The sequence below is a fragment of the Cnephaeus nilssonii genome (assembly GCF_951640355.1).
Source record: "Cnephaeus nilssonii genome assembly, chromosome: 16".
NCBI classification, from domain to species: Eukaryota; Metazoa; Chordata; class Mammalia; order Chiroptera; family Vespertilionidae; genus Cnephaeus; species Cnephaeus nilssonii.
This window is the reverse complement of record NC_137087.1, coordinates 18382108-18409460: the sequence shown is the minus strand read 5'-3', so window position 1 is coordinate 18409460 and position 27353 is coordinate 18382108. Positions and strand designations below refer to the sequence as shown.

Here is a 27353-nt window from a genome sequence, read left to right as displayed (position 1 = left end):
TGCTTTGGAAATCAAAGTACCTTCACCAGGAAACGCTGAGGGATAAGATGAGATGGGACTTGATTGTCCTGCTAGATTGGCAGCTTGCTCTGACCTGAGCTGAACCCAGCATGTAGAAGGGAAAAGCACTCTCGAAAGAGAGGTCCCGAGATTTCCCCATATCTTGCAGTCAGAAGAAAACAGTTCAGGGTCCATGTGTATTACCATCTCCCAATCTTTTCTATCTCTATGTGGGTGTGTTTGTGAGCACATGTGTACACATCCCTAGTCTGAAAATACAGGATAGAAAGGGGAGGGTGCGTGTTTCTCAAATTTACCATGGAGTAACTGTTTGCTTTTGGATTAATGTGTTGTTTTGGAAAAGAAAAGATGAGAGTGGCTAACAGGAGAAGCTGCACCATGAACTTTGTTTCCCAGCAATGAGTGGGAAGAGAGCTTTGCTTTTCAGAACTCCAAGGATATCTGAAAGTTGAGGCAAAAGAGGACAAGGTTAGGATACTGCAATTGACATAAATAAAAGGACTTTGGTACAGGGCTTACCTGGCTGGAGAATATTTATGTGGCAATTAATGATGAAGGTGCTAAGGATAAAAAGGACCCACTGGGTCTATGAAGTAGAATAGTAAAAACAAGTTAAACATTAAAATCAGTTATTTGTCACCAGAGTGAGCCTGGCTCAAGGTCATTCCTGGTAACTGGAATAAAAAAGCAACTCATTCATTCCTCATTTTTGACTACCTTCCTTTCTCTACCCAACATTTAGTCCTCAATAAAAATAAACAATGTTCTAAACATGGCATATGTAATCTCTTCTTCTGACTTCAAAACCTGTGCAGCCTCTTGGAGATCACAAAGACCCTGGCAGAGAGGGCAACATTTGAGAAGTCAACCTGTGAAACTTGTAATGAAGAAATATTTTTTAAAATATACATTTTTTTTATTTTATAGAGAGGAAGGGAGAGGGATAGAGAATCAGAAATATCAACATCGATCAGCTACCTCCTGCACGCCCCCTATTGGGGATGTGCCCGCAACCAAGGTACATGCCCTTGACCAGAATCAAACCAGAGACTCTTCAGTTCGGGGGCTGACACTCTATCCACTGAGCCAAAGCGGTTAGGGCTGAAGAAATATTTTTTACTAAATGAGTACTCTAAACTAGAAAGGAGCACACTCAGGTTCAATATTTATTTAAAAAGAGAAACGACAGGCTAGATGTGCTGGTCAATCTTTCGCTGGCTTACTTGTGGGTCTGGGATCGGTGTTGTCGGGCAGCTGCACTCCCATGCTTTGTAAGAGGTTGGAAGCAGGTCCGGCCAGTCCAGCTTGGGAACTATACGATTCCAGTATGTTTGACACCAGGTTTAGGTCTACATCCACTGGTGTCATCACAGATTCTCCTGCACCAGAATCTTCCTCATCTGAATTGCTATTGGTAGTCTGGGCTACAGATTCCTTTTCATGGAGAGAAAGAAAATCATGGGATAATATGTCAATAGGTTGTGGTAGTTACAATGCAAAGCTAACCAATGATGTAAAATTGAATTCCAAATTATTCTTAATAGAAAGTAAAAACGAAGTCTAATAAACTGTAATTTAACACATATATTAAAATTTCGTTCCAAAGATTATAATACACTTCTTTCGAGTAAAAGTTTCTACAAATTGAATGACTTTCTTCCCTATTTTGAAATAGCCTAAGGGAGATAGCCAGGGTAAAGACATACATTTATACGGTGCCTAACAGTTTTTAAAAAATAAACAAAAACATTTTTTAAAATAATCTAAATTTTTTTCTAAGTAAAAGAAACTAAATTTTCCTTTCTTTTTTCCAATGAAAAAGCAAAGTAAAAACCTGACGCTTTTTAGAGTTGAACCACAGAGACTCTGAACAGTTACTAGAGCCTCTGATTTCACAGGTTGGAGGAAGGATTTGAAAGATGCAACTTGACCTACTCAAAGTGGTCCTTGTGCACCGCTTCAGCGCTTGTTAGGAACATAAAATCTGAGGCCACACCTCAGACATACTTAACCAGAATCTATATTTTAATATGGTTAGGTGGCTCATATTCACACTACCACTTAAGAAACACTGCTTTAGATAAATCTAATGTATGGTTTTATTAGGTTTTGGCAATATTAAAAGTGGCTATAATTTTAAATGTGGTTTAGATGATCAAAGCAAGGGAATAACATTAATTAAGGTCCATTATGGGTTTTACTGTTGTCTCATTTGGTTCTATGACATGAGGATTATTTGTTAATGGATAGTCACAGTGGATGGCAGAGATGGATTTCAAACACTCATCCATGAGATGCCTCTTTGTCTAGTGTTAGACAGTGCTGGTATAATCAGTAGGATCAAAACACGAATGGGAGATGAATTCTACATTTGGCTCTAAATTAGGGAAACTTACAAATCAAATACTATTAAGACTTGAAAAATATTTGGATTTTTAGAGACATTTCTCCTTTTAAAAAAAAATCAATGTAAGCTCTTAGTCGTAGTATCACATACTAATTTCAACACATCACATGACATTATTTCAAATCCTGATAGATAACAGAGTAATATAATTAAGCTTGTTTTAGGAAAATAAAGTTAATAATCCATCATCCAACCAGAGTTAGGAAAAATTAGTATTCTTATTTATTCCAAATAAAAAAATCAAATTTATCACAAACAAGAAAAAACCACAAGATAAAATATGTTTTTAGCTATCCTTTGTAATAGACCCAGAAAGGGAAAGGAGTTAAACACACACATACCATTTGCTTCTGGGTGGTGAAACTTTTGCCAATGCTGGTATGTGCCAGTTCCCGGTCCATCTGGGCCATGTATGACTTGAGATCATCAAGTGTTCCCTTTACAGATGCTTCTTCCCCGGGCTCCTGTGTCTCAAAATCCAAGTCATCATCACTTTCTAAACTTTCAAAGTCTTCCTCATCCTGGTCATCGGAGTCCGATTCAGGAGGCCTTGGTCCTACACCCCAACATAGAAAATGCCACTTGGTAAAAAATTTTTTGAGTGATTACACCTTTCAAAAGACTTAGAATATTATTTGCAGAAAAGAACCAATATACACAGGCAAACTCCTTCACAAAAATCAGTTCCAGAAAAAGGTATTTGCAGAAAAGTACACAAGCTGAACTGAAAGATTCAATTCTTAAAAATTAGTTCACTATAAAATTTAAAAGCTATGATATGCATGAATAGATTTTTTAAAAATATATTTTTATTAATTTCAGAGAGGAAAGAAGAGAGAAAGAAATATCAATAAGAGAGAATTATTGATCAGCTGCCTCTTGCATGCCCTCTACTGGGGATCAAGACCACAACCCAGGCATGTGCTCTGACCAGGAATTGAACTGTGACCTCTTGGTTCACAGGTCAATGCTTACTCAACCAATGAACTACACCAGCTGGGCTGCATAAATACATTTTGATGTGAACATTCAAGCCATACAGAATTACTGTCTTGGCAGGCTAGGGGAATGCAGATGGGATGCTCAGAATTACTGCCTCACATTTCACTCTCTTCCTTGAGTTAGGCATCTTCTAACAGTTTGGTGGATATCCAGACCTTCATCCATGCAGCTCTGTCCTCAATATTAAATATTTCATAATAGGGTATACAGTTGACCCTTGAGCAATGCATAAAACTTTTGACTTCCCAAAAACATTACTAATAGCCTTCTGTTGACCAGAAGCCTTACTGATAACATGCACAGTTGATTAACATATATTTTCTATGTTATATGTATTATATACTATATTCTTATAATAAAGTAAGCTAGAGAAAAGAGTGTTAAGAAAATCATAAGGCAGAGAAAATACATTTACAGTATTTACATGTAAGTGGACCCATATGGTTTAGTCCCATGTTGTTCAAGAGTCAACTGTACTATAATTTATTTAACCATTTCCCTCTTGATAGACATTTAGGATATTCCAATTTTTCTGCTACTACAATGCTGCAATCGTCATCTTAGCACATATATCTTTTTCATAGAGTAAATTCCTGGAATCGAAATTGCTAAGTCAAAGGTTATAAACATTCTAGAGTACCAAATTGCCCTGAGAAAAGATGACTGACACTCCCCTCCCCCACTTTTGAACAGTGCTCATTTCTCTAACCGGTGAGAAAACTGGTTATCATCATTCTTTTAAATTTTTGCCAATATGATGGGCAAAAAAAGTAACCTCTTATTTTTACTGTGTATTTACTTGCATACTAGAAACAGTTAACTATTTTCAAATATTTATTAACTATATTTCTTCTTCAAGGCTATGCCTTTTTATATCCATTGTTGATTTCTCTTATTGGGCTCTTGATCTATTATTAGTGTGTAAGTGCAGTAATTATAAGAGAAAAAATAATATAATATGGAAGCTAAGGTAAACTCTAACACACAGCATTCACTCATTCAACAAATCCTATATAATAAAGAGCTGATATGCTAATTAGACCAGATGGCGGAACGACCTTCCTGAACGACCAGTGGGTGGGGCTGCGAGGCAGCCGGGTGATGGGCCAAGCCCCTTGCATGAATATCGTGCATCGGGCCTCTAGTAATTTAATAAGCAACTACTATGTTAAGCACTGAGCTAAACATCCTCTGCAGAATCATTCAAGACGGCAGGAATTCATTGTTGAAAGCAACTCAAAATTATGAAGAGAAAGCATTGTTTTGTCTTCTGAGAGATCTAATGCTCCACTGCCCACCCATACTACTTACAGTTTCAAAATGAAAACAAACATCACACTGTAACTTACCTAAAATCTTATCAAAGTAATTAAGAAAAGAATCTGCATCAAAAGTGATTGGAGTTTCAGAAGGGTCTCTGCAAAATTAAAGGAAGAAAACAATTTATCTAGAACATAACTCTTCAAAAGAGGTGCAACAAGGAAAACTGGTAGTTTAAATTTTATTTATTTAAAAAATATATATTTAAATATATTTTTATTGATTTCAGAGAAGAAGGGAGAGGGGAGAGAGAGATAGAAACATCAATGATGATAGAGAATCAGGAGAGAGAGAGAAAATAGAAATATCAATGATGAGAGAGAATCACCAATTGGTTACCTCCTACAGGTCCGGGACTGGGCCTGCAACCCAGGCATGTGCCCCCAACCGGAATCAAACCCGGGACCCTTCAGTCTGCAGGCCGACACTCTACCCACTGAGCCAAACCAGCCAGGGCTAAAATATATATATTTTTTAAAATATATTTTTTATTGATTTCAGAGAGGAAGGGAGAGGGAGAGAGAGATAGAAAAATCAATGATGAGAGGAAATCATTGATCGGCTGCCTCCTGCACACCTCCTACTGGGGATTGAGCCCACAACCTGGGCATGGGCACTGACCAGGAATCAAACTAGTAATCTTCTGGTGCCTGGGCTGATGCTCAACCAACTGAGCTACACCAGCTGGGCAGTAGTTTAAATTTTAAAAATCCTTATACTTACTGGTCTTGCAGGGCAACAGAAATGGGAAATACTGATAAAATCAAAGTAAAAATTGCACTTTGTTTATGCACATTTAACTTAAGTTCATTTAAGGATCTACCCACCCTTTTCAAACTCCTACAAGATATAGCTGAAAAAAGTTCTCTTTAAGAACCAAATCTTTAAAAATTATTAAGAACAAACTTTCCTTTACCCCTACTGTTTTGAAGAGAGAATATCGAACATAAATTGTAATCATATCATGAGCTCCACAGCATCAACATTGATAAAGATATTTTTGCTGTGCAAGTAACAATTCCATCTACCTTTTTTTCCCCCATTACTTGCCAAATATAACTTCCCAATCCTTCTATTATTTCTTCCCACTCTTTTGAGTTTGAAGCCTCCAATATGCTTGCAGGTGGGAGATGAGAAGTCTGAGCTTGCTGAGAGCTAGATGTGAAGAGCCCATAAGGTTCTGAGTAAAGGTTGAAGGGTAAAGTGCACAGTGGCCCTAACAGCTCTGAGATGGTGGCTTTTAGATATGCTGAGTGGTCTCTCTAGCTTACTTCAAGGATTGCAAAGGATAAGGTTACTAGAACTCTGACTCCAGATAAGTAAGTTATGCTACTAGATACCAAAACAGGGAAACAAAGCATTACAAATCATTTACTTTAAAAAAGGAAGTGTGTTGCCCTGGCCCGTGTTGCTCAGTGGGTAGAGCGTCGGCCTGCGGACTGAAGGGTCCCGGGTTCGATTCCGGTCGGGGGCATGTACCTTGGTTGCGGGCACATCCCCAGTGGGGGGTGTGCAGGAGGCAGCTGATGGATGTTTCTCTCTCATCGATGTTTCTAACTCTCTATCCCTCTCCCCTCCTCTCTGTAAAAAATCAATAAAATATATTTAAAAAAAAAAAAAAAAAAAGGAAGTGTGCGCTTGGCAGTGAGGGATGACTTAACAGCGTGGTTATGACTATTTCGGTATATACTTTAACACAAATTACCGAGGCAGCTCTGCTCCTTTGTGCGTGGAGACTTTGGATATGAAAGCTTTCATGCTCTTTGAGACTTGAGTTAAGTCGTAGTGCTCCTTCTCCTTGGAAATGGGCTCTTCTGGCTCTTTTTTGCCAGCAGCTTCTTGCAGTAGCTGGTCCAACTGATCTGGTGAGAGATCTAACCACTGGTCATCTGAAAGGAGAAAGCGTGATACTGCCATACCACATTCACATGAAAGGTTCTCTTGGGGAAGGACCCTATGAGAATTAGTGGAATGTTTTAATTTTTCCTAACCTATCTGCTCTCTCCTGACCCATCACTTACCATCTTCTGGAGGAAGATTAGCTTCTTCTTTCTTAAGCTCTTCGATATCAAATGGTAATGTCTGTAATAAGGTCAAGATTTCTTCACCTGGGCTCATAGCAAGAGAGCTATAAAAAAAAGAAAAAAAGACTAGTATCCTATATAATAAAAGCCTAATATGCTAAGTGTCCGGTCGACCGGTCGTCTGTTCAATCAATCAAAGCGTAATATGCTAATGATATGCTAAGGTCACTCAACCACTCACTATGATGTGCACTGACCACCAGGGGGCAGACAGTTAAGCAGTCCACCAGTCGCTATGACATGCACTGACCACCAGGGGGCAGCTGCTCTGACCAGTAGGTTAGCTTGTTGCTGGGGACCAGCTGATTGGGACTGAGCAAGACTGGCCGGACACGCCCTGGAGCCCTCCCGCAGCCCCTCCCCAGCTGGCCAACCTCCTGCGTCTCTCCTCAGCCCCAATCGTGCAGTGGTGGGGTCCCTCGGCCTGGCCTGCGCCCTCTCGTAATCCAGGACCCCTCAGGGGATGTCTGAGAGCTGGTTTCAGCCTGATCCCACAGGCCAGGCTGAGGGACCCCACTGGTGCACAAATTCATGCACCGGGCCTCTAGTTGTTTTTTTTTTAATAAGAGCACTCACTCAGAATAATAATCACAAAAACATAGCATTTTAAAGTTGAAAGGAATTACTTAGTCTAATTTGCTTTTAAAATACAGACCCCACCCTAGCCAGTTTTGCTCAGTGGATAGAGCATCGGCCTGCAGACCAAAGGGTTCCAGGTTTGATTCCAATCAAGGACATGTATGTTGGCTGCAGGCTCCTCCCTGTCCCGGGCCCTGGTCAGGGCACATGCAGGAGGCAACCAAAAGAAGTGTTTCTCTCACACATCGATGTTTCTCTCTCTCTTCCACTCTCTCTAAAAATCAATGGAAAAATATCTTCCCATGAGGATTAACAAAAAAGATACAGACCTCCTTTTCTCAAATAAAATTTACCAACAACTCTAAAATATAAAAAAGCTCAAAGAAAAATTGCTTTATATAGCAAAGAAAACCATCAACAAAATGAAAAGGCAACCTGCTAAATATACTTGTAAAACATGTATCTGATAAGGGGTTAACATCCAAGATATATACAGAATTCATACAACTCAAAAGCAAAAAAACCAAATAATCTAATTTTAAAATGGGGGGAGGATAGGGGACACCTGTAACACTTGCAACAATAAAGATAAATTTAAAGAAATAAAAATAAAAAATGGGCAAAGGTAAAAAGAAATAAATAAAACTGTCGCTATTTGCAGATGACATGATTATAGAGAAACCTAAATATTCCACCAAAAAACTACTAGAACTGATCAATGAATTCAGTAAAGTAGCAGGATACTAAATTATTATCTAGAAATCAGTTGCATTTTTATTCACCAATAATGAAGTATCAGAAAGAGAAACTAAGAGAACAATCCCATTTACAATTGCATCAAAAAAAGAAAAAATACCTAGGTATAATTTAACCAAGAATGTAAAAGACCTGTACTTGGAAAATTATAAGACACTGAAAAAGAAACTGAAGAAGATACAAATAAGTGGAAGCAAATATAAACTATTCATACTACCCAAAGCAATCTATAGATTCAACACAATTCCTAGCAAGTGTATTTCACAAAACTAGAACAAATATTCCAAAAATTTATATGGAACCATAAAAGAACCCGAATAGCCACAGGAATCTTGAGAAAGAAGAACAAAGTCAGGGGAATCATGCTACTTGATATCAAACTATACTATAAGGCCATAATAATCAAAACAGCACGGGTGAAAAAGGCGAAAGGATTAAACAACAAAAAGACCTCACATACACACACACAAAAAAAACATGCAACAACAAAACTCACAGACATAGACAACAGATTACCAGAGGAAAAGGGTGGTGGGCGATTACCAGAGGAAAAGGGTGGTGGGGGAGGCAGAAGAGGGTAAAGAGGGGATAAATGGTGATGGAAGGAGACTTGACTTGGGGCTTGAACACACAATACAACATACAGATGATGTATCATAGAATTGTACCCCTGAAAACTATTTATTTTTATTAACCAATGTCACTCAAATAAATTCAATTAAAAATTTTTATAAATGGGCAGAGGAGCTGAATAGATATTTTCCAAAGAAGATATACTAGTACAAATGGCTAACAGGTACATGAAAAGGTACTTAACATCACTAATCATCAGAGAAATGGAAATTAAAACCACAATAAGATATTACTGCATAACTTTTAGAATGGCTATTATCAAAAAGACAAGACGTGCCCTAGCCGGTTTGGCTCAGCGGATAGAGCGCTGGCCTGCGAACTGAAGGGTCCCAGGTTCGATTCTGGTCAAGGGCATATGCCCGGGTTGTGGGCTCGATCCCCAGTGGGGGACTTGCAGGAGGCAGCCGATCCATGATTCTCTCTCATCATGGATGTTTCTATCTCTCTCTCCCTCTTCCTTCCTCTCTGAAATCAATAAAAATATATTTAAAAAAAAAAAAAAAAGACAAGATGTAACAAGTGTTGGCGAGAATGTGGAGAAGAGGGAACCCTTGTGCACATTTGGTGGGAATGTAAATTGGTATAGCCACTACAGAATACAGTATGGAGGTTCCTCAAAAATTAAAAACAGAGTCCCATATGAACCTGCTGGTCTAGTATAACAACTTTTTCAGTTTGTATTTATATTATATATGAGGAAAAGAAAACCCAGCGGGAAGTATGAACAAAAAGTAATCTAACATGTATTATATGCTAGATTAGTACTTAAAAAATACATTTTCTTATTCAGTCCTCTAATTACTATCCTATTTTAAAGATGAGAAAAATCAGAGTCCAGTGAGTTCTATAACTTTTGGGAGGTCATTTCAGCGGTCACCAACTGGTGGTCCGTGAGGTCCAAAAGGTTGGCGACAGCTGAAAGTAGCTTGAAATCAAGCCTTCTGACACTATTTTGTGCTCCTCCTACTATAAACTGATGAGGAAATATGCACTGAGATTGTTTACATGAGTGAGCTATTTTATGACGGTGATGTGACTTGTTATATAAATTGACAGAACACTGTCTGAACTATTCAGAAAGGAACAAATCAAGTTATATAATGAACTTGCCTTCATTTGATAAATATTTGCATGCCTTGCTAAATCACATTGGTGATAAAAATGTTGTCCCTACTCCATATTAGGTGAATATGACTAGGGAAGGAAAAAGAAATATACAATAATCATTATAAATGATAAAATATAAAATCATACAGGAATACCACATGCTAGGGAAACTCATTCACTGAGATGAAAGCAGAGAAGCTAAAAAAAAAAAAAAAAAAAAGTAAGAGAATGGAAGTAATTGAGTTGGGCCTTGAAGAATGGGGAGGATTTTGACAGGTAAGACAGGTCAGAGAAGCTTTAGGCAAGAGAAAAAATGAGCATTTGTATAGAGGCAGAGAAGTGAGGAATATGTTTGGAGAGCAAGTGGCATTTGGTTTGGCTTATGTGTGGAAGACGAGGCTGAACAGATGGATGGACTAGGATGAGAGCACAGAGAGCCTAAAAAGGATAAGAAGTTTGGGCGCGCCCTAACCGGTTTTGCTCAGTGGATAGAGCGTCGGCCTGCGGACTGAATGGTCCCAGGTTCGATTCCGGTCAAGGGCATGTACCTTGGTTACAGGCACATCCCAGTAGGGAGTGTGCAGGAGGCAGGTGAATCGATGTTTCTCTCTCATCGATGTTTCTAACTCTCTATCCCTCTTCCTTCCTCTCTGTAAAAAATCAATAAAATATATTTGGGCCGAAACCGGTTTGGCTCAGTGGATAGAGCGTCGGCCTGTGGACTCAAGGGTCCCAGGTTCGATTCCGGTCAAGGGCATGCACCTTGGTTGCGGGCACATCCCCAGTAGGGGGTGTGCAAGAGGCAGCTGATCGATGTTTCTCTCTCATCGATGTTTCTAACTCTCTATCCCTCTCTCTTCCTCTCTGTAAAAAATCAATAAAATATATTAAAAAATAAATAAAAAAATATATATATATATATTTGGGGGGAAAAAAAGAAGTTTGGGCGCAATGAAATAAGCAGCAAGTGATCAATGATGACTTCTTTGCTATTTTTACTTTTAGTTTAAGAGATTTGAAAAATACAAACTAGTACAAAAGATAACATAACAAATGTCCATATTCCTACGACCTAGAATTATAATATTGTTATATTTACTTCTAAATACATGATTACATTTATATATTTAACATTGAAAAAATCAAACTAGTAACATGTATATGTACTTTTAAAAAAATATATGTCTTTATTAATTTTTAGAGAGAGAGGAAGGGAGAGGGAAAAAGAGAAACAGCGATCGGCTGCCTCCTGTGCACACCCCAATTGGGGATCAAACCTGCAATATGGGTATGTGCCCTGAATGGGACTTGAACTTACAACTGTTCAGTGCACAGAGCCATGCTTTTATCTATTAAAACATATACACTGAGTGGCCAGATTATTATGATCTCTGAACACATAATAATCTGGCCACTCAGTGTATATCCTATATAATAACAGGCTAATATGCAAATTGTCCCCTCGACCAGGAGTTTGACCAGCAGGCAGGCCGGCCAACTGCCCATGTCCCCTCCCCCTGGCCAGGCTAGCTGGACCCCACCCATGCACAAATTCATGCACCGGGCCTCTAATATACATATATATATATATATATATATATACATATATATATATATACACACACACACACACACACACACACATACACACACACACACTGAGTGGCCAGATTATTATATGTTCAGAGATCATAATAATCTGGCCACTCAGTGTATAAAGCTAATGTTTCCTGTGATGACTTAGCACCACCGGTTCCAATCCACTCTCTACTCTAACAAGTATCATTCTGGGCCCCTGTGTGTGTTTGTGGGGTATTTCTCTGTTGTATTTGCTGTTTGTTCTCTTTACCTGGAACATTATTCCCACAAATACCTATATGCCTCATTCCCTCACTTCGCTCAGGTCTCTTCTCATTGGAAGCGCCTCCTTAACCAATCTAGCTAAAATAGCAGCCCATTTCTCTCTTCCATAGAAAGCTTTTTCTTCAAAGCACTTATCACCATCTAATATCATGTAGTGGCTTACCATCTTTCTACCACACTAGTATGTAAGTTCTATAAGGGCAGGCAGACTTTGGGTTTACTGGGATCCCGTGTCCGGAACAGGGTCTAGCACATAGGAGATATCCAAATTTACTTGTTGAATAAATGGATATACATGTGGTTTTCAACGGGGGACAATTTTGTCCCCCAGGGGACATTTGACAATGTGTGGTGACACTTTTGGTTGCCACAACTGGGGGTGGAGGGAATCCGATTGGCATTTACTGGGTAGAGGCCAGGGATGCTGCTAAGCATCTTATAATGCACCGGGGAGTCACCCACAACAAAGAATTATCAGGTCCAAAATGTAAACAGTACTGAGACTGTGAAATTCTAAAGTAGATTTATGTATATTTAGCTAATCTCTAAATAAAGACATTGTAATTCATATATCTACTATTGATAGACACTTAGATTGTGTGTAATTTTTCACTATCACAATCTCAAATACTTTTTAGGAGAGGAGATTTATTTCAAACAGATTCTCCTGGCTCTAATAGTTGAATTGAAAGAGAAAGTAACTAGAGGTTGAGAAACACATAGATATTGTCATAGCTCAAGGAATAAGTAATTAGTGGAGCTGGGCAGTAAGAAAGGAATGCAAGACACAAGATATTTAACAGGATCTGCGGTCTCAGATTCAAGGACAGCCCAGAGATCTGGGTGATAGGAGAATGGGGGTCCTATTAAAAGAGAGTGGGGCCCGACCAGTGTGGCTCAGTGGTTGAGCGTCAACCCATGAATGGGAGGTAACGGTTCAATTCCTGGTCAGGGCACATGCTTGGGTTGCCAGCTCAATCCCCAGTAGGTGGCATGCAGGAGGTAGCCGATTGATGATTCTCTCTCATCATTGATGTTTCTATCTCTCTCTCCCTCTCCTTTCCTGTCTCTGAAATCAATAAAAAAAAATTTTTTTTAAAGACAGTGGGAGGTAGTCTATGATATTAATTCAGCTATTGAAAAAATTGGAAATTCAAGAATAGGTCTGGAGGGAGATGTGAGGTTGGTTTTAAACTGTTTAGAAACTATCCTGATTGAGGGAATGAAGGTCTCTCCTGCAACATAATTGAAATTTTAGACATTTAAGCTACATGCAATTTTTTGCCAATAGTAAAAATGTTGAGTTTTGATTTGGAAGCTGAGTGCCTGCTCCATCCTCTATTTTATTTTTTAAGAATATATGTTTATTGATTTTTTTACAGAGAGGAAGGGAAAGGACAGAGAGTCAGAAATATCAATGAGAAATACCCATCAGCTGCCTCTTGCATGCCCCTTACTGGAGATAGAGCCTGCAACCAAGGTACATGCCCTTGATCAGAATCGAACCCGGGACCCTTCAGTCCACGGGCTGACGCTCTATCCACTGAGCCAAATCAGTCAGGGATTCATCCTGTGTTTTAGACCTTCCTAAAATAGCTAACCACAGCCCAGAACTCCCACAGGAATTAAGCACATGGCTGGATACCACACTGTCTGAGTGTGAACCTTAGGTCTGTGTGACGTTTGGCAAATTACTTAATCTCTCTTGACCCCAGCTTCGCAGCTGTAAATAGGGAACAATCATATTTATTTCATAGGGTTGTAAGGGGGAATGAAATGGGTTTAAAGTCATGTTAGCTATTATCCGACGATGATGGTAATAGCTACCAGTGCCAGGGATCAAATGCACACACCTCCTCTCTCCCAGCCCCAAGCCCTTCAGTAATCATGATACTTGCCATTAACTATCTAAATATGTAAACTCCAACTTCTGCAACTGTCCTTAAGAGTAAGTAACTCGTTAACTTCTGGCAGTGACCTCTCTGCTGCCATGATTAAGTAGTGATAAGCTCACCTTTCTGGCCGGTTTACTGAGAGTTGGAAGTAGTTCTTTGCCATTTCTAGTCTCTCCTGGTACTGGGAAGAACCTTCTATCAGTCCCTAAAAAATAATAATAACCTGTCAGAACATTATTTACACAGTGTCATTGACCCACTGTACACCATAGGCGTCTGTAGACGCCGGTGGCAGACCTTCCATATGCCACGTGCGTCTATTAAAAAAAAAATGTTTTCCCTAAGTGGCAGCCCTGACCAACTTTAAAATCATTTTTCATGAGAATTTTCAGCTGAAAATATTCAAGCACACCCAAACTGTGAGTAATATATTTATTTTTATAATTTCATTGCAAATTGATTTTTTAAATTAAATTCAAAATATCGTGGCGTGTGGGAATGGTTTCCATTTTGGATGCGTGGCAGTTAACTGGTTAAAACGACCTGCTTACCAGCAACTTTCAGGGAGGCAGAACATGATCCACTGCTCAGGAATCATGAGGCCTGAGTCCTAGTCCCTGTCTTGTCATTAATGTAGCTGTTTGGGCTCTGGTTTCTTCAAATAAGGGACTGCGTGAGATGTAATGGTTCCTAATCATTTTCACTGTTAAGGGTCTTTTCCCAATTTGGAAGGTTTTCTACCATTTTCTATTAATTAATTATTAAGAAATCATTGATTAACCAGTAATTTATAAGTACAAATAGAACCAAAAAAAACGTATAATCCCACCTTAACTATCATTTGTTTTTCACACACATGCTTACAGTGGCATTCATACTTAATATTTTACACTCATTAAAAATACACTATAGCCCGGCTGGTGTGGCTCAGTGGTTGAGTGTTGACCTATGAACCAGGAGGTCACGGTTTGATTCCTGGGTTGTGGGGTGTGCAAGAGGCAGCTGATCAATGATTCTCTCTCATCATTGATGTTTCTATCTCTCTCTCTCCCTCGTCCTTCCTCTCTGAAATCAATACAAAATTTAAAAATATAATCTTTATAATCATATTTGTATGGACTTTTCTATTGCTTTGATGTTTCCTTAAAATAGACTGTTCAAAATGAAGGCTCTGAGTTTTAATCTTTCTTTAGTTCTTGGGACACACTACTAAATTACTTTGTAGTTAAGATTCTATTAATTTACAATGTTACCAGCAATGTATAGGAGTATTAATTTCACTATACTCTCAACAACACTGAATACCACTCATATCCTTTTTACCTACATGAAAACAGTCTTTATTATTGTGCTCATATGCATATCTCTACTACTGTGAGAGTGAATATTTTAAAATAAATTTACTAGTTGTTTTTTGTAATTTTTTAAGTCCTTATCTTTGCTAATTTTGCTATTTCTTCATGTTTGCTTTACAGATTTGTGACAATCATTCATCTGATACAAATAATAATTTTTATCACTTTAGAGAAATGTTATTAATTTTTCTAATACTGGCAACGATTAATAGGCACCCCCTCATTACCACTGAATTAGAATGGTTCCTTTAAATTCTAGCTCTTATAATTATGTTCCATATTAAACTTGGACCATAGGACTCTGAATCACTGGCTTCATTTTCCGTGAACAGTACAATTTAAAAATGCATGGCCAAGTCCTACCTTAAAGTAATTGTTCTTCTTCAGACTGTCAAGGAAGCCAGCCCAGAGTGGTGAGGTAGTCACAGGGCATTTCTTGGAGTCAGAAAAATGTGGGCTACATTTGGAGCATAGAATCTCAAATCCGTGAGCCTAGATGGAACAAATAATATTTTTATTATTAGGTTACTTTCTTTCCCTTTAGACATGTTCAAGAATTAGGTGACTGGACACAAGAACATATGGACATTTATAACACTTTTTAAAGTTTATGAAAAATCTGACTTTATTTCCAAGTTTCTCAATCTCCATAGATTACTAAAAATTATAGCGGGAACGCAAATAATACAAAACAAGATTCTTGTTCTCTTCAAAGAGATTTCTTTTTCTTTTTTTAAATATATTTTATTGATTTTCTTACAGAGAGGAAGGAAGAGGGATAGAGAGTTTGAAACATCGATGAGAGAGAAACATCAATCAGCTGCCTCCTGCACACCCCCTCCTGAGGATGTGCCCTCAACCAAGGTACATGCCCTTGACCGGAATCGAACCTGGGACCCTTGAGTCCGCAGGCCGACGCTCTATCCACTGAGCCAAACCAGTTAGGGCTCAGAGAGATTTCTTTTCTTGCTGATGATTAAACTAGAATTTAAACTTATTTCTTGTTTGCTTATAAAAAGGCTTGCAGGCTTCTTGTCAAACAGAAATTATCAATGAATTGATCATGGTCTCAGACATAGTAAAGGGAGAAAAATCACTTCATTTTAAGAATCCTTTCATTAAAAAATATAAATGCACATGGCAAAATAATTCAAACAGGAAGCTTCCCTGGTCACTGCAGAGGAAGCGGATGTTGCACATCACCTCAGAAGTATTCTATGCTCTCAAGCGGATAGGGTGTATCTGTGTATGCACATCCTCCTGCTCCATCCCTTTTGTCACTCAAGGGCAACATACACACTGCTCTAAACCTGCTTTTTCATTTTGTCATAGGCCTTGGAGATCATTTTCTATGAGCACACATAAGTTTATTCACCTCATTTCATAGATAGACCATAATTTATGTTTCCCTTCTAATAGACATTTAGGTAGTTCTCAATCTTTGCTACTACAAACAATGTTTTCATGAGTATCCTCGATGTCTTTGTGAACATGCAAAGTATATGGAGGATAGATTTCTAGAAGTGAAGATGCTGAGAAGAAGGCTTTGTGCATTTTAAATGTTGAAGGATACTGACAAATTTTGTTCCAAGACAATGAATCAATTTATATACCCATTAATGTTTGATAGTACTATCTCTTTCTCTATATATTTTTACTAATCCAGTATGTATTATCAAACTCTTTGATTCTTACCAAATGGTGAAAATACTACTTTGTAGGTTTAATTGGCATTTATTTTATTATATGAGAAAGGGTCAACATATTTCATGTTTAGATTAAAAATCTGTATATTTCCTATTCTCTGGACTATCTTTTTATGTCTCTGAACATTTTTTATTAATTGATTTGCATTTTTTCATATTAACTTGTAGGAACACAATATATTAGAGAAATCAGCTTTGTCATTTAAATTGAAAATACAATATTTTCTCCATGTTTACTTTCTTTTGACTTTATATATGGGGTTTTTTTCATACACAGAAATGTTTACTTTTTACATAATCAAATTTATCAATCTTTTCTAGCTTATGACTTCAAGTAATGCTTAGAAGCCTTTCCTACAAAGATTATCAAAATTTCAAATTTTATGGTTTCAATTTTTTCAATTAAATATTTGGTCCAACTGGAATTTACTTTGGTACAGGTGTGAGGGAATCAACTGTAATATTCAGATGGCTTCACAGTTGTCCTATCATCATTTACTGAATAATCCATTTTCCCTTCTCATTTGAAATGTTTTACCACATTTTTGCATAAATAGGATATATTTCTAAACTTTATATGCTGTGCCATTATTCTCTTAAGAGCCCTTATAGACATAGGAAGAAAGTAAAATTTTCCTGTTCAACTTTACCAGCTTCATGCCCAATTCATGGGCTCGGTACTGGGGATGCGATGGAGGAGGCAGTTGGTATCCACTCCGCCGGTCTGGCATAAACCTTTGTTGCATCAACTGTGCATACAGACATTTAGTGAAGGTGACCTAGACATTGAGACACAAAAGACATAAGTCTTTTCTTAAAATTAAAATTTGAATATTATTTCATAGTTAATAACAATAGCTTCATTTATGAGCTTCATATTCATATGAAATGCAAAGACCCTACCTATTCACTGCCAATATTTCATAGTAGTAGCTTTATTGAGATATAATTCACATGCCATAAAATTTACCCTCACTGTCTGCTTTTTAGTTATCACTAATGAAATTCTTATTAGTTACATCATATGGCAATTTTGATGGGTAGAAGATAAAAATAATTCTTTTTTAAAATTATTTATTTTTTAATATATTTTATTGATTTTTTACAGAGAGGAAGGGAGAGGGATAGAGAAACATCAATTATGAGAGAGAATCATTGATCGACTGCCTCCTGCACAGCCCCTACTGGGGATTGAGCCTGCAACCCAGGCACATGCCCTGACCAGGAATCAAACCGTGACCTCCTGGTTCATAGGTCAACACTCAATCACTGAACCATACTGGCCAGGCAAGAAATGAAATGTTTTATGTTATGACAATATGATCAAAAATAGCTAGGAAACACTGGGATATAAAATAGGGAGTCAGGTCTCTTGAAATCTTTCACTGGATGGGAGGAAAGAAAAAAGGGTAAAAAAGCATATTAACTTACAATGAGGAAACAGAGTTTTTCCAACTTTTTCGAGTGAACAAATAAAATAACATTTAACTCTTCAGTGAGACAAACGAAATGATCAAGAGTGATATCTTACCGATGTCATTATTCGTGTTTCAGGCAAGAATGTCTTGAAAATACGACAGGCTCGCAGGTCAATGGGGTCCCGCAGGTAAAAGGCCTGGACTCCTGCGGCCACCAGTCGGGGGCGCTGCTTTAGCACTGCCACAATGCCAGCTGGAAGGAAGCAGTGAGCTCGATGGAGGGAGGCTTGAATTTTTTCTGGGTATCTGTGACAAGAACATAATTACTTTAACTTTATAATATGTAAATATCTAGAATTTTTATACCATTTATTTCTCTTTAACATCTTATCTTGGTTCATCAATTGTGAGATAGAGTGACAAAAGAGTTAAAGATAAAAATACTATATATACTAAAAACTGCAGGAAAGAAGAGAAGAGAAAAGAAAAATTGGGAGGAAATTGAATATTTTAAAAAAGGACTAAGGTGGTTCAATAAAAACAAAACAAAAACTCTACTATACTTTTTTTTTTACTCTATTATACTTTAGAACAAGGATAAAATCAAAGTTTATTCTTCTAGAAAATGGTACAAAATATACTGAAACAAAGATAAGAGGTTTATTTAAAAATAGTTTAAAATTGATTTTTAGAGAGAGGAAGGGAGAGGGAGACAGAGAGAAACATCGATAAGCTGCCTCCTGCATGCCCTCTACTGGGGACTGAGCCCTGACTGAGAATCAAACCGGCAACCTATGGGTACACAGGATGATGCCCAACCAACTGACCCACACTGGCCAGCGCTAAAAGAAATTTTTAATATTGGTAAGACCTGGTAGTGCTAAATATTTAATAAGTACTGAAATTCGAATGGTTGAATTACTATGTTATTAGATCTAGGCTTTCTCTTCTGAATAGAAGCTAAAGTGTTCCACACAGATGAAAGAATTCCACATATAACCCCAGAACCACTGAAAAAACCTGAGCACATTTGCTCCCTTAAGTTTTTATTTCTAAAGCCCTCAAAATTTTAATCTATAGATATAAATAATACTTTCTAAGGTAAGTAACGTAAAAATATTCGGACTGGATTATAACACTTTTAAATGGGAATTAAAAAAATATATTATTTCTTGATTTTAAATTATCCTATATAATAAAAGCCCAATATGCAAATTGACCGGTCGCTATGACTTGCACTGACCACCAGGGGACAGACACTCAATGCAGGAGCTGCCCCCAGACCGCAGGCCCCAGGCCAGCCAAGGCGGGTGCCAGTGGGGTCCCCCCCGATCACCTTACGATCAGCCCTGATCACTAGCCAGGCCTAGGGACCCTACCCTTGCACGAATTTCGTGCACTGGGCCTCTAGTTTAAGTATAATTTGGTAGTCAATTTCATGAAGAATGAAGACAGAATGAAAATTATTATTAATCTAGGTGAAATTCTACATTCAATGGAAGATATGAACTGCCCTAAAGCATAAGGCTCCTTGACTAGCAATGAAAATTTTATTTTTTTTTACCCTCTGATACGCCTATTCACAGCAGCTCGTACAGATTCTGAAGCCAAAATTTTTTCTGGGTGTGTTGAGATTATATTCAGTGCTTGTGGGATTGTTGGGGGTGTAGTCGGTAACCAGGACACTGCTCCAGGTTTCCTCGGTGCAGGAATAATGCACAATTCCCCATGGTAGAAAAACACCTGCAAAATGTTACATTTTAGTTTTCATACTAGGCACTACAACATGATTATATCTCCCTAAGTTTTCCAAATTTGTGTATACTTACCCTATTAGCACTATTATCAGGATCCAACCATTTAGGGAGATAGTCAGCAGCTTCTATTAACAAGAATTCACCATCATTGTCTTCAATCCTAATGCAAAAAAAGTTCCACTTTTGCATTCATAAAGCACATATTTGCCAGTAATTAAACAGATTTTTTATTAATATACTTGTTTATTCTAATACACTTTTTCACTCATCTTAGTAAATATCTAGGTATGCACAGTGTGTAGATTGCTATTGTTAAAGCAAATGTTTAAGATACTAAGTTTGCTTTTTTAAATATGGAACACTTCACTGAAAAAGACTATAAGATTGTATGGGGGCGTTGGAGAGAAAATAAGTATACAAATAAATAAAAGTAGACAAAAGTATGAAAAAATATACAAAGTACTATAGGGTTTTAAAAGAAAAAAAATCACATATAGACAAGACTAGTTAACTCTTTATAGAAGAGGTATTATTTGGGCCTTAAAAGATCATTTTATTTTGCCTCATTTGCATTACTTTTATTTTATTTTTAAAATATATTTTTATTGATTTCAGAGAGGAAGGGAGAGATATCTTATATAATAAAAGGCAAATATGCAAATCGACTGAACAGTGGTACGACCAGGTGCTATGACATGCACTGACTACCAGGGGGCAGATGCTCAACACAGGAGCTGCCCCCTGGTGGTAAGTGCACTACCACTGGGGGAGCGCTGCTCAGCCAGAAGCCAGGCTCATGGCTGGTGAGCACAGTGGCGGTGGCGGGAGCCTCTCCTGTCTCCACTGCAGCGCCAAGGATGTCTGACTGATGGCTCCTGGACTGTGAGAGGGTGCAGGCCAGGCTGAGGGATACTCCCCCAAAGTGCACAAATTTTGTGCACCGTACCTCTAGTATATATTATACATATTTTATAATATATATATTTTATATATTTTATATATGTTTTATAATATATAAAAATATATTAAAATGCCTACAACTTAAAGAGCTTTTATAGGCCTGGTGATTATATATGAACCATCAATATATAAATATCAGAATCTGCACATAAAAGGTATTGCCCCCTGCCCCAGGTGTGGCTGAGTTGGTTGAGCGTTCTCTCCCATGACCAGGAGGTCACTGGTTTGATTCCTGGTCAGAGCACATGCCTGGGTTGCAGGCTGGATTCCCAGTAGGGGGTGTGCAGGAGGCAGCAGATTGATGTTTCTCTCTCTCTTCCTCTCCCTTCCTCTCTCTGAAATCAATAAAAACATTTTTTTAAAAGGTATTGCCCTCTCTTTATTATACTTGTAAAGACAGAAACTAATATATTTTGTTTGTTCATTTAAAATGCTATAATTTATTAAGAAATTATTGCTAATTATTTGTAGGTGTGATAGTAGTGTTTATTTTTATTTATTTATTTGATTTTTTTAAAATCCTCACTCCAGAACATGTTTTTCATTGATTTTAGAGAGAGAGGAAGGGAGAAAGAGAGAGAGAAGCATGATCGGTTGCCTCCCACAAGCACTGAACCCATCACCTTTTGGTACACAGGAAGACACTCCAATCAACTGAGCCATACCAGCCAGGGCAGGAGTGTTTAAAATAACAGTTCGTATCGCTTAGACTTCCTTCCTTAAGTATTTAAAGACCTAATGGCATAGCATTGGAGATTTGCTTTAAAATAATCTTATGTGATATGGAAGTAGGGGAAGGGTATAGCTAGAATAACCATGAGTTGATAATTTTTGAAGCTGTGTGATGGGTACGCATGAATTCATTTTTCCTACTTTTACGTATGTTTGAAATTTCGATGTTATATAAATTTTTCAAATTTGTTGTTTTTCTTTTTGTTCTGCTGGGGAAGAGTTTGGGTGGATAGAAAAAGATCAGAATTTGAGGGCTAAGAAACTAGGACAAGCGGTAAGTGGGTGAAACGCCCTCTGCTGGTAGAACTCAGTCATTACAGAGAACTATCAGTTTCCATTTTTTAAAACTGAATTAGAATTTACTTTGCTCTCTACACAATTGTTCACTGATATCTCTCTGAATTTCTTACACATATAATTTCTCAAAAAATGTTAGCTATTGTCTAATAGACAAAGACATGGTAAAGATATCTGTGAAATACGTGGGATGTGTATGTGTATATGGAATTATTTTTTAAAGATCTACAAGAAATCAGATGATGATTACTTCTGATAAATCAAAGCAGTACACCCTTTGTATTGTTTGAATTTTATTTACCATGTGTATTTGTTCTTTCATGAGAATTTAAAAAAAATAAAACCTAAAACCAGTGGGTTTTGTTTGAAATATTTTGGAAGGTGAACTCTCCATTGATACTTTCATTCTTCCTCGAGGAAAGGAAGTCACAAAAGAAAAGGAAGGAAACACACAAGTCATTTTAAAATCACCCCATATCTGTAAAATTTCTACCAGACCACAGAAAAATATTTACTAAATGAATAAAAATGTCATAGTTTACAAGAATAAAATAACTATAATACCTTGCTACCAATTCTGGAAATTCCTTTGTAATTTGCTTTACTATATAAACAATAAACCATTCATCCTCAATGTTATCCCCAAACTTTGTCATGCCAAACATATGAGCAGGAACACCTCCTAAAAACAAGAGAAAAGTAATCATATAACCAAATTAATTTGCCAATGCAAATAAAAATACAAATAATCATTCAATTATACAAACATTCATTGGTTGTGCTCTGGAGACTATACTAGGATCTGGGGTTGCAATCCCCAGCTCCGTGTATCTGAACAAGATACAGGAAGCCTATTCTTGAGGAGCTGAGGGCCCCAACAATGATAGACAACCAAGCCATCTCAAAACAAGATGATAAACAGAGGTATGCACTGAGGACTATGTGAACATAAAGGATGTGATATCTGAGTTATGCTCATCAGAGGAATGACCAGAAAGAAGTAGGCTTTCCAGAAAGACAGAATAGTATGTGCAAAGGCACAGAGGTTCTGCGAATATTAGGTAGCTAGATTTGGATGGAACAGAATTTTTACTAGTAAACAAGTATCCAATTATATGTAGAAATTAAACAACATACTCTTTTTATTGATTTCAGAGAGGAGGGGAGAGGGAGAGAGAGATAGAAACATCAATGATGGTAGAGAATCATTGATTGTAGAGATCAGCTGCCTCCTGCATGCCCTACACTGGGGATCCAGCCTGCAACCCAGGCATGTGCCCTGACTGGGAATTGAACTGTGACCTCCTGGTTCATAGGTTGATGCTCAACCCCTGAGCCATGCCGGCCGGGCATAAACAACATACTCTTAAACAACCAATGGGTCAAAGAAAAAATCATAAGATAAATTAGAAAATATCTTGAGGAAATAAAAACAAAAACTCAACATACCAAAACTTATGAGATACGGTGAAAGCAGTGCTAAAAGAGAAGTTTATAATTATAGAAGACCTCAAATCAACAACCTAACTTTACACCTTAAGGAACTAGAAAAGAACAAACTAAATCCTAAGCTAGCAGAAGGAAGGAAATAATGAAGATTAGATCAGAGATAAATAAAATAGAGAACAGAAACATAATAGAAAAAAATCAACATAAACTGAGTTGGTTTGTTAGAAAGATCAACAAAATTGACAAATGTTAGTTAGATTAACTAAGATAAAAGAGAGAAGACTCAAAAATGAAAGAGGGGATGTTATCACCTATTTCACAGAAATAAAAAGGACCATAAGAGAACACTATGAATGATTGTATATCAACAAATTGTATAACTTAGAAGAAATGGGTAAATTCCTAGAAACACACAATCTATCTAGTCTGGTCGAGAAAAAACAGAAAACCTAAACAGACATATAACTTGTAAGAAAATTGAATCAGTAATCAAAATTTCCCAACAACAAAAGATGCCCAGGACCAAATGACTTCACTGGAGAATTGTGCCAACCATATAAAAAAGAATTAACATCAACACTCCTCAAACACTTACCAAAACACTGGAGAGGAGCAAATACTCCCAAACTCACTTTATGAGGCCAGCATTACTTTAATACCAGACAAAAGACAATATAAGAAAACTAAGACCAAAATCCCTGGTGAATATTGATGCAGAAATCCTCATTAAAATACTAGCAAACTGAATTCAGTAACAATTAAAAAGATTGTACACCAGGACCATGTGGAATATAATCCTGAAATGCAAGGATGGTTCAACATATGAAAATCAATCAATGCAATATACCACATTAACAGAATGAGGTCAAACAAGTGCATGGTGGAGTGTCTCAAAAGCTGCCATGGCAAAAACAGGTGGGAAGAAGAGCCCAGTCAACTCTCCTTATCCTCACCCCAGACCTCCCAAATTTGTTAAGCTAGAGAAACTCCAATTAGGGTGTCTATCTCTATCTGATACATTAAACTTCAATTTGAACTTCATCCAGAAGCAACATGGAGCTGTTTAAAATGTTAGGCAGGTGAGTGACATGATCAAATTAGTGTTCTTCAAAAGTAAATTTAACAGTATGAGGAAACTGGAGATGCCTAAACTGGAGAGGTTAGTTAAGTGGCTATCATAATCTTCCAGATGAAGAGATAAAAAGGGCCTATACAGCCCTAGCTGGTTTGGCTCAGTGGACAGAGCGTTGGCCTGCAGACTGAAGGGTCCCAGGTTCGATTCTGGCCAAGGACACATGCCCAGGTTGCAGGCTCAATCCCCAGTGTAGGGTGTGCAGGAGGCAGCTGATCAATGATTCTCTCTCAGCACTAATGTTTCTATCTCTCCCTCTCCCATCCCCTCTGAAATCAATAAAAATATATTTTTATTTTTTTTAAAAAAAGAGGCCTATACTGTAGCCTAACAGATGTAGAGAAGGGGTCACATTTTAGGAGTATTCACACTAGGACTTAGTCCCTGACTGAACATGGTGAAGTGAGGAACTGAGCATGATTTTGAATGACTAACTAACTTGGATAACTAGGTAGATGGAAAAGCCATTAAGCAAGATGAGAAAACACTGGATAAAAATGATTTTCTAGAAAAAAGAGTTGGTTTTGCATGTGCTGCATTAACATGACAGTGTTCTTGCCAATAAATACCACATGTATTTCAGTGAATAGAAATTCAATAAAATTAGCAGTTAGAGAAGACATTTGACAACCAATTGAGAGCCAGACTTAGGGTCTCACACGATGCTATGCTCCTGATCTGAAACAAGACCTCACATAAATCACTGTATAAGGAGAGCCTGGTCACCTATCCATGGTTCTAGAGGTAAGATCTCAACAACCAACAACACAGGGAAGACAATGAAAAATCTCAAAATGCTTCTAAGTGGCAAATAATGGTTATAAAGCCCAATTATTTCTCTTTATAAGACAGGCAGAGCCACTCTTAGATCACTACCCAAAACAACCATATAAAACAAGGCAGCCTACTAATCACACCATCAATAGTGAGAAATAGTGAGAAATACAGAGTAACAGCTAAAGATGCCTGAATCTATTTAGCATAGGTACCTAGATACATTGTGGCATAAAAAAAGTAACGTTTAAAAGAATAGCCCCACGTTTAATAATATTGCTTAGTTCCTAAGGTAGTGACTATTAGAATGTTTTCATCAATACGAATGAAAAAAAAATTTTTAAGGGCTTACCTTAATATAGGCAAGCATCACTAATCTAAATCTCCTCACAACACTGAATAAACTGTGGGCTATTATACATCACTGTTATCAGAATGACCTTAAACACCACCATATCAAATCAAAATAAGTAAAAGAGACTTCCTTACCTTTCTCAGGTTTGTATTTGAGATTGAAAGGCTGATTCTGCCAGATATAATGGACCAGCATAGGTGCAAACTGGGTCATTATTCTCTCAATATACTTTTGAAGAATCTCCTTGCGTTTTTCTGCATCCCTTGGTTCATCTGGTATCAGGAACAGGCGGTACTCCACAGTATCTTCCACTGTAGCAAGCTTCATATTCTCCTCCATTCTTCTTTGAAAACTACATTTAAAGTTTCAATAATATAAACCATCTAGAACAATGTAGAAGCAATATACCATTCCCTGAATTAGGGGATTCCATTAACATTGTTTCCAAAATTCAATTATCCACATACCATCATCATGATTTTTGCCTTTATCATTTACCAAATATAATAACATTTATTTAATGTTCTTTCAATGACAGTTTTGTACTTAAAATTATGTTCTTTATACTTAAAATTATGTTACAGGAACTTGTGATATAATACAATGAATGGGAATCCAGTATCACATTCCCAAATTATGTAAGAACAAAATAAAATAAAAATTGCCCTTGTAGTTGCAGTGGCGTGTGTAACAAACACACTTCGAGAACACTGCACTAACATCTTCTGTTTAAATACTATCCAAAGTCGCAGCTCTGCCACTCAATTAATTGTGTCATTTTGGGCACGGTACTCTCTCTTTCTGGGGCTTTTTCTTTAATTGTAGAATTAAATTGCTACTCTACCATCTCTAGAATCCTTCCCCAATTTAACTTTTCATTATTTAAACCCTCTTAAAAGCAATCTGCCTAACTCTTTTATAAACACTGTATGACATAGGGGGATTAAAAACTACAAAACATTCATGTCTTATCCCAAAACAATTTGCCCATGGTTCTTGACCCTACAACTACCTGTCCAAAATTTGCCCCCTTTTCAGGTCTTGTGGGGGAGGGGTTGGGGGGGACACAGCTCTGTCCTACCAGGAGGTGGAGGTGGTAGATATCTATCTTCTAAGAGTTTCCATTACAAACAAAAGTAGTTTATTATTGCTGCCAGGTGAGGCTTTGTAAACAATGGCACAGCCCTGGATGGCCCACGTGATCCGATTTCTGTATCTACTCGGCCTTCTATCGGACTAATAAGATGAGATGGAGAGGAACCTGCATCTTCTCTCCAGACACTTCCTTTCATCACAGGCTGTCCAAATCATCATCTGGCCTTTCAACCCAGAGGGACAGACAGGAATTCCACCCACCCAACCACCCCCTAATGCCAAGCACACCTGATTGTGAAGAATTCCGTGTCAGAACTAGAAGGGACTTTGAGGGTCACTCGAGCTAAGCCCTCATGGTACAGATGACAAAACCGGGAGCACAGAAAAGAGAAGCGACCGGGCAGCAGGGGCCTGGCTTGCAGTCTCTGGCTCTTTACTCAGATAAGCTCCCTCCTTCCGTCTGACAAAATGAAGCCAATTCCTCTTACGGTTCTAGGGCCTCTCCGACACGTCTCCGCGGCGGCACCTTTCCTCAGCCGCCCCTCCCACCGCGTGAGCTGGTCGGGAACCGGGAACCGCTAGCAGCCGCCAAAGCCTGGCCCCCAGGTTCAGCCCAGACATCCGTCTGGAACCCGAGGCCCGCTCCGCGCCGGAAC

The 27353-nt window shown here is 37.9% G+C and overlaps 1 protein-coding gene across 2 annotated transcripts; it reads right to left on the bottom strand.

Moving 5' to 3' along the window:
• Positions 1–1163: 1163 nt before the first annotated feature.
• Positions 1164–27338, bottom strand: ECD (ecdysoneless cell cycle regulator). Of its 2 annotated transcripts, none has more exons than XM_079792940.1 (14): positions 26986–27338; positions 25737–25954; positions 22457–22574; positions 19976–20063; positions 19711–19889; positions 18260–18452; positions 17379–17507; positions 15386–15514; positions 13787–13872; positions 6772–6878; positions 6456–6639; positions 4780–4847; positions 2770–2984; positions 1164–1455 (listed from the first exon to the last, which is right to left on the bottom strand). In XM_079792940.1, the coding sequence occupies exons 2-14, from the start codon at positions 25939–25941 to the stop codon at positions 1225–1227; spliced, it is 1932 nt and encodes a 643-aa protein (XP_079649066.1). In that variant the 5' UTR covers positions 25942–25954; positions 26986–27338; the 3' UTR covers positions 1164–1224. The 2 variants fall into 2 exon arrangements, with proteins under 2 accessions (XP_079649066.1, XP_079649067.1); XM_079792941.1 differs by having other exon boundaries at positions 27186–27331.
• Between the last annotated feature and the right edge of the window lie 15 nt (positions 27339–27353).